The sequence below is a fragment of the Pseudogymnoascus destructans genome (assembly GCF_001641265.1).
Source record: "Pseudogymnoascus destructans isolate 20631-21 unplaced genomic scaffold scaffold_18, whole genome shotgun sequence".
Lineage (NCBI taxonomy): Eukaryota > Fungi > Ascomycota > Leotiomycetes > Thelebolales > Thelebolaceae > Pseudogymnoascus > Pseudogymnoascus destructans.
Window position 1 is genome coordinate 193,275 of NW_020167537.1, and position 11,132 is coordinate 204,406.

Sequence of the window (11,132 nt, forward strand, 5' to 3'; positions counted from 1 at the left end):
AGTGTAACTCGCTATGTGCTCCTCAACTGGTCTGAAACAGCACGAAGTCTGTTTTCATGCCCGTGGTGACTGTAACAGCTCTGAGGCGGGCCCTTCGAGTATCTAGGTAAGGAGGCATCCTTACAGGTATAGGTCGGTCTTTAGTTGCATACTGAAACCGTATGTGTCAGCTACTTTTTTTCGTTATAAATTTGCCCGTTACTCCTAAGTCTATCATAGCTTGGACGTATTGCTGTTGTATCTTAGCAACAACATATAGCTGTATGCTGCCTGTCATAGTGCATACCTAGTTTATACTAGGCCTCTTTGTGTTGCTTGCCATTGGCCTACCATTAAGGACTCCTAGTTTTTTTATTCATTAGAGGAGAAACCTTTATACTCACCATCCTCTAATGGTCGTAGAGTGGGTGATCCTTCCTCTGCTTGTCCTTTTAGGCATTGGTATAATTCCCATGCTTGTGTTTTCCCTTTCGCCTTAGGAATGGACTCCTTAAACTTTTAACTGTTTGCAGCCTAGATCGCTACAGGCTATAGTCCTTTATATCCTTCCCCTAGCTCTAGTTGCTCTATTACTTGCAATAGGCTTTCTCAATCCTCATAGATCTCTTTGTTAGGGTGATATATGTTGAATATTCTTCCTGCTGCGTTAGCATCCTAGACATTGTATTTGCAAGTTTATATTAGCCATTCTATGGCTTCACTCTATGTGGTTCCTGCTAGCATGGGTATTCTAGTTGGCACCTCATTGTGTAGACTGTAACCTCCTAGTCTTGTGTGGTGCCTAGCCAGCTCGTTAGTGGCTTTAGCACAGGAATTCCTTAATTGACTGTTTCCTAGAGCATAGCTTCCTTAAAGGTCCTTACTGCTCCTAGCAGTTGTTCCTTAAAGAGAGTCTCACTTACGCTTCTCTCAAACGCTTGTAACCAATGCTTCTAAAAGCTAGTGAGCTCTCTGACTTCAGCTGTGACTAAGTCCTCACTCTCATCTTCTCTGTTTGACGTGTTGAATTCCTCAAGATCCTAAGCAGTTATACTCTAGGTCTCTTTTTGCTATAACGTAGCGCATAGCTGTCCTCGTAGGGCATTGTACGTACCCTGACTCTGCTAAGTGGCATTGAGCTGTTTGCCATACTTTCGTCCGCCGTTCTCTTTCTTTGACTGCTTGCAATCCCTAGCTATGTGGCTGGGCTTGTTGCAATTGAATGAGAGACGTTCCTTAAGCTGTCGCTCCTTATTAGGGTTGTGTAGGCGGTTGCTTTGCTTGAAAGTGGCATCGGGTTCCATTAGGTCTAACCACCAGTTGTCTTGAGAATGGTTGTCTCTCTTTCGAGCTTCGTTACCTCAATACTTATAACTCTTCTTTTAGTTGTTGTAAGTTCGTCATTCCTTCTGGAACTAGTACAGCTGGTTGTTGATCTAGACTGTATGCTTGATGAGCAAGACCATGTCTTTTGGTTGATGTTCTATACGTGCAAGTTCTATATAGACATGGCTCTTTAGTCCACGATGGTAATGGCTAATGAGCGCGTTGGTATCCTGATTAGTTTAGTTGCTATATCTTTGGAATTCTGTAGCGTACGTAAGGGCGCTACTAGTATGCTTTAGTCCATACAGATGGTCTTCTACAGTCTTAACCTCATCGATATCGCTAAACATGCAGCAGATTTCCTTCTTAAACCCCTTCTAAGTACCGAACATAGTTTTGGTAGTAGCCATCATGCTATAGGTGTTCTTATGTTAGAAATAGTCCTTAAGGAAGGGTTCTACCCATTGAAGGGCTTCCCCTCTAAGGTAGGATGACGTCTATACGGCATAACTTTCGTTAGTTGGGAACTTTTCGTTATTAAAGTGTGAGTATAGCTCGATCTAGAGCAGAAACACTTTAAGTTCCTTGTGGTTGGTTGCTAGAGTAAGTGTTAGGCAACTTAACGAATAGGGTTTCCTAGAGTTCTATGATGACTGGCTTAGCATTAGGCATGTCTTCGTCCTAAGGCAGGATCGCCTAAGACGACATGGGTATTAGCATAGCTAGAGTTGGTGTAGCTAGGGTAGCCATGACCTTTCCCTAAGATCCTATAGCCAACATGTTGCTTTGTGTATAAGCTGGTACCTTGTTGAAGTGGTGCGCAAAATGCAACGCTAACTTCTAAATGATAGAAGACACAGAGGTTTCTTATGTAAGGTTGACTTAACAGAGTGTCATACTGACATTCGTTGCACTCAGTTTGCTATCAAACTCAAGAGCAAACTTAGAAATCTCCTCCTCAAACCTACAAGTCACCATACATATCTTGGCTTATCACACCAACAACAGAAACAATACTACTCAACGATTGCTGCAAACTCTTCTACTACATCTGTTTATGCTACATACATCACGGCATATCATTTGGACACTCATTGAACAAGTTATTAAGAAAATCTCCTCCTTAAGGGGGTGGGCCAATACTACCACATGGCATATCTCTACCAACTAGAGGCCTAGGAACATGAACGATAGCTCTAGAAGCTTCTACAACCCTCTATGATTCATTACACGTCATCGCTCAAGTTACCCACAAGATTGGTTAAGTTATGACATAATTTGTCTATAGGTACTCTGACCTTGGACCTCCTTTTCACTTCCTATAGGCTAGGAACCCAAGAGATGGTTCTATGGGATTCTCTTACGTTCACTACATGATTAGCAAGCTAGTTGTGGGTCGCACTTGATTTCTAATACATTTACCAAGCCTGGTTAGTCATGGAAAGTCATGGAAAATAAGAGAACTACACTCCTTTGGCATAAATAGGATTGCCCTTTCCTTAAGAAAGGGCAAGCAGGCAATACAGTAAATCGACTAGCACATACTTCTACGTCTTTTCCAAGCTTCCAAGCATTGATCTTGTTATTCTCTGTTTTTGAAAAGTCAGTGAGGTGCTAACCTCTGACTTACCCCTGAGTTCTCAGACTCAACATTTGTTGCAACTTGTCTAAACCACTTCACCACATCATACACCTGATTGCTGCGTTGTGGAATAGTCTAAGCTACAACCCTTTGGCTCTGTTTCCTAAGACAGTGTGTTGTCTTAGTAAATTCATCCCTTCCTTGGGTGGCTAGATTCTCATATCTGGTGCACCCACCATTACACAGAGGAGGCAGGGATTAAACACAAAGGCTTTCTAAGTAACATGTTATAGTAATGTAAAGAATACTATATTAAGTTGAGCATGAAGCTCCTATCTAAGGGAATACTTTGTACGAAGATCAAGCACATCCTAGCTGTTAGGAATAGGTTTCAATGGTCAAGTGCATCTGTGTAGACAGAACCATCCTTCTGCCCCTTGGGATCTTTAAAGGCAAGAACATTCTCTAATCATGGATTCCGCCTTTAGTCATCGACAAGTGGTTCTTCTCTGCGAATACGAAAGGCTAGACAAGCAATCTCTATACGTTAGAGTGGTTAAAACGCATCTTTAAGCTAACGACATGCACAAAAGCAGACGGTTAACACATTAGCGGGAGTTTCATTGCGTAGCCCCCTATTACTGTCACGTGCTAAAAATGGAACTGTTTTTGTTGAACTAGCAAAAGTGAATCAATCCTCTTCTGCTGTAGTTCTTATAGTCGGCTATATTATGACAGTTTTTTACAACTAAAGTGGGGGATTAAGGGAGGAAGGAGCGACGTGGACGTAATAAGTCAGGGTTTAGCATCCTCGCTAAGGGAAATCCGTCATCCCTTGTCCACTCCTCTCTGTCCTAACAACCACCGCATACGGACTGTAGTCGGACATGACCGATTGAAGACGATCAAGGAAGCTTCTCCGCTTCTTTCTTCTCTTACTTACTCATTCGAATACGACAAATACCGTGCCCTTCAACTGACAGCGCGCAGTCGGTACTCTGTAAGGCGGTGTTCGCCGGGAACGCCCTGGCAATAGGATCGATCGTCGGCTGTGCATTAGACAAAACCTCCTCCTTCCGTCTAGTGCTCCGCGATACTTTGTCTATATCCCGTCTCCCTCGAACCCTTCCAAACCAAAACATCCCTCATGCATCTTCACCACTTATCACCTCTCTACCTCCTCGCCTCCTCCTCGCCTCCTCCTCCTCACCGCCGCCCCAGAACATGGCGACCATAACAGCACCACCACCACCCACCACCACCACACAACGACCTGGCCAACCCCCAACCAACTCAACAACCCCCTGGCCACCACCAGCTCTATTCATGAAAATGGAATTCGGCATCTCCCTCGCCCCAACATCCACCCACAACCTCTCTCTCTCCTACGCCTCCCGCCCCATCACCACCTCCCGCCTCGCAAAAACAATCCCAACCTTCCTCCTCCCCTCCCGGCGCCGCGGCCTTACCACAAAGAAAGACGCCCGCCCCTCCCTCCGCTCCAGGTCCGAGATCCTCATGCGCCCTTCCACAAGAACACCCGCATACCAGCAATACACCATGCTCCAACCCTCCTACCCCCACCCCGAGCGGCCAGCCACCCAGCGAACATCCTCTCTCAACCCTAACTACGCGCCTCACCTCAGCTGGGGCCCGACAAGACACTTCCTCGAACACAAACCCCTCCCCGAACTCCCATCGCGCTTCCGCCTCGGCGAACCGGACCTCCCCTGGTCATCCCCGGCGCCGTCAATCAGGAGCACCACAACCGCGCAGACGACATCCACCCGTGCCGCCGGGCCGTCCTCCGACCCCGTCTGGTCCGCCGTCTCCCCGCCCTCAGCAACCTGGGCTGCACCGCGCAGTGTTTCTAATCCCCCCTCTCCCATCGTCAGCCCGGACGTCTCTTTCGCATACCCCCCACAACCACCACATCACCACCACACCGGCTCCGGCTCCGTCTCCCCCGCCTCCCCCGCCGACGCCGCCCCAGGCCCGAAACCCTGGCGCGACACGAGTTTCTACACCTCCATCCCCGGCCCGCGCTCCATCACCCCGCCACACACCCACCGCGCGCGCGCAGTATCGGCTTCAGATCGTGGGACGGACCGGGTGAGTGAGGGTGGAGAGCGGGAGAGCGTGCGTGATTATGAGGCGGAGGTGCGTGCGAGAGATGAGACTTGGATGGCGATTGACCCGTTGCGGGAATGGGAGATGCACAACCTACAAGCTGCGATGATGTCTTTCGACGCGCTGGGGGAGTGGGATGAGACGACCGCTAGTGTGGGGATGAATGCTGCACCCGCGAGTAACTATCCGCACGACAGGTATATGGATCAGTGGAACAACAACAACAGCGGCCGCTCTAGAACCGTCGGCTGGGCGGAGGATCGGACGAGCAGCCCGCACGATCTCGGATGGGCAGTGGGAGTTGGGGAGGATGGGAGGATGGGCGTGGTGAGGGATGATGAGGCGGGGTGGCAGAGGTATAATTTCGAGGAGTGGGATCGCGCGGGGAAGGGCTGGTCGTATAGGGATGTTAATGGGTTTACGTCTTCTTGACCGGATGGGGTGAGGAGGCGGAGTTGGAATTGGGGGGAGACGCCGGGGTGGGCGGCGAGGAGGCGGTAGGGGGGTGTGGTATGTGGTGGGCGTTTTTGCTTTGGGTTTTTTTGGAAGGGGGGGGGATTCGGAGTTTTGGGGTATATATGGGATGGGCATTGGGAGGGGTGTTATATATTTACGAGCTGTAAGTTGTTCTGGTATTTCCTCGCGGGCGACGATTTGGCTCCTTCGCGGCGGTTGTGGGTTTTGTCGCTGGATGCGAGGGAATCTACGGCGGCTGGAAGCAGCCAGATGGAAATACTACAAGTGATTTATGCTGTGGTTGGGGATATATGGTTGATATAGAGTATATAGTAAAGGTACATATTTAATGGCTGCAAGCATGTGTTCCCAGAGTTGCGACCATAGTATTATAAAAGATGTCAGTAGCTAATGCGGCGTCTATTGAACGTCCAAAGGAGTCCATTTTCAGCCTGAATCTATCCGCGGCTTGGGTTTGGGCGTTGTATCCATACGCTGGACGGAAGAAGCTGTAGAACCAGGAATAGTTGTGTAGCGGCAAGAATCTACGGCGGTGACAGGAATGGCTCTGTGACGACAAGAAATTACAGCGGTAGGAAGAGGTATGTGGCGGTGAGAAACTATCGAGCTTCTGTATCGTAACACCTGAACGTCTGAATAGGGTTCCTGAGATGCCGCTCACGAGGTGCCCACACCACCAATCTGTCCCAAAAGTGTATCCCACGGACAAATCAACAATGTTTTTCGTTTGAAGCAGGTTGCATGCCCATTCTTTCGCGAGATATGTTATATACGAGCAGCAACTAGAGAAACCCCAGGCAGTATTCAAGCAATTTACGCCTGGTATAGTGTGCCGTCACCAGCCTACGAGACTTGCAATACATCGCTATTTTTGCACCTTCACCCAAAGTCCCGTCTCATAAATAACAACCAAAACACCAACCAACACCAAAACACCCACTAAATAACCTCATCATTCATAAACCCACCCCCCTTGGCAAACCTACTCTGATACTCCCTCAAATCCGCCCAATTCCTCAACTCACTCTCCCCCTCCTCCTCCTTCCCCCGCCCTCCCCCCTCAAACCTCATCAACACATCCACAAACCTGCCCAAATACTCCTCCGCCCGCCTCGTCAGCGGTCCCTTATGATTCCTCGGCGTATCTAAGAGCGTCGCTGCGATCTGCCGGATTTTATTCAGGAATGACCCGCCATTGGGCTCCATGTTCACTTGGCTGATACTACCCAGCACGCGGAGCAGGTCTTGGACGATCGTCTCTCGCTCGGCGGCCATGCGTGTTGCGATGGCGTCGAAGGTTGCTTCGACGGCCATCTCTAGTGGTGCGGGGACGGGATGGAGGAAGGTGCCGGTGGGGCTGATCATGCGCCCGCTGTCATGGGTGGTGCTCTCGCGTTGTTGTGGCGGGGGTTGTTGGCCGGACGCGGCGGCGTTGAGTCTAGCTTCGTGCGCGTCGAGGAGGTTGAAGTATTTCTCGACGAGGTAGCTGCGCGTCCCTAGTTGCGAGGCGTAAATATTGGCTTTCTGGATCTCGTACTGAAGTTGGCGCTTCTCGTCTACTGGCGACTCGTTGGTCGTGTGGCGCTGCGGCGGCGGTGGCGGAGGATAGATCTGCCCGAAGCCTTGGGGCTGGGCGTGCGGGTAGTACAGCGGTTTCGACGTGTCTTCGCGGAGGGGAGAGGAGTGTATCGTGCCGTGCTGGTGCGAGTCGTTGGTGGAGTTGCTGCCGTGGGGCGGCTCGTGGCCGAAGCGTCCGGGCTCGTTGCCGGCTTCGAGGCGGAGCTCGGAGGGGATGTTTTCAAGCGTGCGCTTTACGTTCTCGACGCATTCTTCGAGGACGCGCTTTTGACGCGGCCAGTCGAAGAGCTCGTCGATTCCGTAGGCGAGTTCCATCGTCGCGAGGGGGGTGCAGGTCATGTAGATCTGGATGCCGAGGTTGAAGCCGGTGAGTTTGGAGATGGCGCCGGGGGGTTGGGCGACGATGTGGGTTGCGAAGATGTATTGGTCGTCGATGGGGAGGGGGAACGGGGGGTAGGGGCTTGAGGGAGTCGGGGGAGGGATGGTGAGTTCGGCGAAGCTGGCGCCGAGTTGTTGCATTGACCTGGTGGAGTTAGATGGGTGAACCAGGAGGCAAGAGTAGGATGAAGACAGGACTTACCGAACGCCCACGACCATAACCCAGAACATCCTCCTCCCTATCTCCTGCTTAATAAAGTCCACCTTATTATCCCCCATCTTCGCATTCTCATTCGCGCGCTGCACCCCCACCGCACGACTAATCGTGAACGTCTCTCCAAAGTATAACCTGCACTGGTGCCAGTTAATCGTATACGCGCCCGCCAGCCCCAGAAAGTAGCTCGTCACGGCATCATACATAGTCAAGTCGCGATCCAGGTATCCCGCCCCTCTCGCCTCCACCGCAACCTTATGGCACCGCTCGACCAGGGAAATCGAGCTGGAGAACAGCTTCTCCTGGTGTTGCGCCTTGAGATGCATCATTGGTTTGCGCGGGAATGACGCCGCCAGCATTCCGACCATGCTTGCCAGTAGCGCCAGAAACGACGGGTTCGACAGGTCCTCGCGCTGCTTGAAGGCCGCGCGGAAGCTGGGTTCATGCGGGAACGGCGCAAGCGGGTGAATGTATGTGAAGAAGTCGTCGACGAGCAGCTCTAGGATCGAGAAGGGGCATATGGACTCGGCGCTCAACACGGCGTGTGAAGAGAAGGATGCGAGTGTCGCGGCGACGTTCGAGGGACTCGTAGGGGACGGCGTCGCGAACTGTCGCGAGGGCGAGCCTTCTTCAAGTCGCTGCCGCTTGATGCTCTCAGCGTGTCGGTTTGGGGGCCCGCGGCGCCTCGAGGGGCGCTCGAATGTGCATGGGATCTCGAGGGCGGCGCAGGCGCGACAGGGCGGGCCTGCCTCATCGCACTGGATTGCGATTAGCTTTTTGTAGATGGCGGGGGCGGGGTCGGGGGGGAGCAGGCACGTACTTTCACCTTGCGGATACTACAAGAGTCGCAGGCTTTGCGCAGGCGATTCCCCTTCTGTGCCTCTAGCTGGGCGGCAGTGGGAGTTCCGCCGTATCGGCCATTGCCTACGTGCTGTTGCTGCGCGTTGGCGTTGGGGATGGAGCTGAGGCCGGGGAACTGAAGAGGCCGCGTGTTAGCATCGTAGCGCTGGGCGGACGCGGTGTGAAGCTGGTTGAGGGGGTCGTGTTTGTTGTTGTCGGCGCTTTGGTTGGGGTGAGAGAGGGAGGAGGTCAAGTATGCGGCTGGAGGTGGGGGATAGGACGACATGTGGGCGTTTGGGTGGGACGTCGGCGACGGGTGGGTGTGTTGACGGATGAAGTTCGGGAGAACTGTGAGCGTTGTTGAATCAGTACAGGTGGGTTTTTAATGGGAGGACTTCGGCTCATTGGGGTGGGTGAACTTGATTGGTTAGATCGCAGTTACTCTGCAAATAACAACCTCCAACCAAAGCCAGTAGGAGCTCAAAGTAAACCATTCTGTTTATATTGATGTTGATATTATCTACTGTATTATATATCTATTACTATTCTCTCATATGCCTTCTTTGTATATCTAGGAACCCAGCACTCAGCTATGCAGCGCGCAAAATTTTGACGCTCCAAAGCGCCATCCAACGCTGTATGCTCCATCCATAAATATGCCCAAAACGCCACGCCATGCATGAATCATAATCCCGCAAAGCACAAAGCACGGGTATCAATCAGTCTCAGAAAAGTCTCATCCCCAGCAACCTAAATCCTGACCTTAATAGTCTTCCCCGTCGTCGCAAACCGCGCGCCACACATCAGCCCGCAGCCAAGCAATATCGACGACGCCGTGAATAGCTGCGGGCCCAGGTAGCTGCCATTGCCCGCCGTGATGAGCGCGCCGCAGATCGGCGGGCCGGACAGCACCGCGAAACTGACCATTGTGAAGATCATACCGATGCGCACACCGGCCTTGCTCAGGTCCTTCGCCGTCAGGGAGCCCAGAACGGCGGGGAAGAGCGACTGCACTCCTGCGCCGGGCATCCCGTAGATGACGGTCCAGGTGTATAGGCCGGCGGTGTCGTGGACAGCAGTCATGGTGTACATGACGATTGAGCCACACAAGGCTGCGAAGAGCATGAGGTTAAGCGGTCCCGTCCAGGTATCCGCGACGTAGTTGGCGAAAATGCGCGCTGGGATGCCGACGCCGTTGAGAAGGAGGACCAGGTTGATAGACTTGGTCTGATCGAAGCCGATGTTGTCGCGCGCGAACGCCGACAGATAGAAGAAGGGGAAGTATAGGCCCCAGAAAGTGAAGAACATGCCAATGCCGTAGAGGGTGTACGTCATATCGCGGAAGGACTGTAGGTCGAGGAACTGGCCCGACTTGCGCGGTGGCACGCGCTGCTTTGCGAATAGGTTGACACAAAGCAGGAAGAAGGCGTCGACCAGTCCCAGCGAACGCATGGTCCAGGCGAACCCAATTTTGGGGAGCAGGTTCTGGACCATGGAGGGGAAAATTAGGCCGCCGACAGCACCACCGGAGGCAGAGATACCAATCGCGAGAGACTTCTTAGTCGAGAAGTAGGTGGAGACAAGGGCAACAGAGGGCGCGAAGATGCAGCCATTGCCAAGACCAACGCATATGCCGTGCGAGAGGATCAGCTGCCAGTATTGCGTCGATATCGAGGCCATGAAGATTCCGAGCAGCTGCAGGAAGCTGCCAACAAAGATGACCTGCTTAAAGTAGCCGGCATCGGCAAGGCGACCACTGAAGGTACCAACGAAGAAGAGGAAGAAGACCTGGAAACCACCGATCCAGGCGATGTCGGACGGCGGTCGATCAAGAAAGCCGACATAGAAGGATTGGAACATGCCGAAGGAATTGACGAAGCCCCTATCACGTATTAGTTGGTTGGTTGAGCTTGGAGAGAAATGCAATGCGCTTACCAAGTTGTGGTGACCGTCATACAGGCCATGGCGCATTGAAGCCATGCGTGGAAACCTCCATCCGGCGGCGGGCCAATGCTGACATTTGAGGTTCTAGCAGATAGATGGGTTAAAACCCGTCGTACAACATTCGACTCTGTTTTAGATATAGGGGCAGCGCCTGTGTATTCCTCGCCATCTTCTTTCCCGAACGACGACTCGTTATCGGGCGACGTGTCGCTGCTGTGGATGGGGAGGGCCTCGCCCTTCTCTTTGTCTATGACTTTACGATCCCCCGGAGCATCTTGGGAGATGTCGTGCATTCTTGGCTATGTGTAATATTCCGATTATCTGTATCTGCTGTGAGTCAGCTCTGGATCACCACATCGGGTGTCTAAGGCAACCACACCATCACCTCTGTATGTGGGATGATATAAGTAAGAATGCTAATTCCAAAGCGCAACCAGAGACATGTATGAGTAATTGGGTCAAGCAGAAAAACTGGAGGCGAGTGACTTCTTACATTTAGATCCAGAAGCTGTTAGTTAGTTTTATGCCGGCTTTAGCGCGGGAACCGATGCAAAAAAGTGGGCAAAAATAGTGATTACTATACGGCCCAGAGCCGAAGGACGAAATGAAAGCCACACATCGACGGCAAGCCTTTCGGGTAACTGGCCTTGGGCCGCTCGCTATTGCCGACTTTGGCCTGTGAAG

At 51.9% G+C, this 11,132-nt stretch overlaps 3 protein-coding genes across 3 annotated transcripts; 1 reads left to right on the plus strand and 2 right to left on the minus strand.

The window, feature by feature from the left end:
* Positions 1 to 3,615: 3,615 nt before the first annotated feature.
* Positions 3,616 to 5,484, plus strand: VC83_07175 (uncharacterized protein). Its single transcript, XM_024470752.1, has one exon. The coding sequence runs from the start codon at positions 4,112 to 4,114 to the stop codon at positions 5,447 to 5,449; it is 1,338 nt and encodes a 445-aa protein (XP_024321994.1). The 5' UTR covers positions 3,616 to 4,111; the 3' UTR covers positions 5,450 to 5,484.
* A 357-nt stretch (positions 5,485 to 5,841) lies between these two features.
* Positions 5,842 to 8,873, minus strand: VC83_07176 (uncharacterized protein). The gene is made up of 3 exons (XM_024470753.1): positions 8,485 to 8,873; positions 7,653 to 8,422; positions 5,842 to 7,595 (listed from the first exon to the last, which is right to left on the minus strand). Exons 1-3 carry the CDS (start codon positions 8,788 to 8,790, stop codon positions 6,434 to 6,436), a joined length of 2,238 nt encoding a protein of 745 aa, XP_024321995.1. The 5' UTR covers positions 8,791 to 8,873; the 3' UTR covers positions 5,842 to 6,433.
* Positions 8,874 to 8,994: 121 nt separating this feature from the next.
* Positions 8,995 to 10,899, minus strand: VC83_07177 (uncharacterized protein). The gene is made up of 3 exons (XM_024470754.1): positions 10,828 to 10,899; positions 10,440 to 10,775; positions 8,995 to 10,386 (listed from the first exon to the last, which is right to left on the minus strand). Exons 2-3 carry the CDS (start codon positions 10,739 to 10,741, stop codon positions 9,255 to 9,257), a joined length of 1,434 nt encoding a protein of 477 aa, XP_024321996.1. The 5' UTR covers positions 10,742 to 10,775; positions 10,828 to 10,899; the 3' UTR covers positions 8,995 to 9,254.
* Between the last annotated feature and the right edge of the window lie 233 nt (positions 10,900 to 11,132).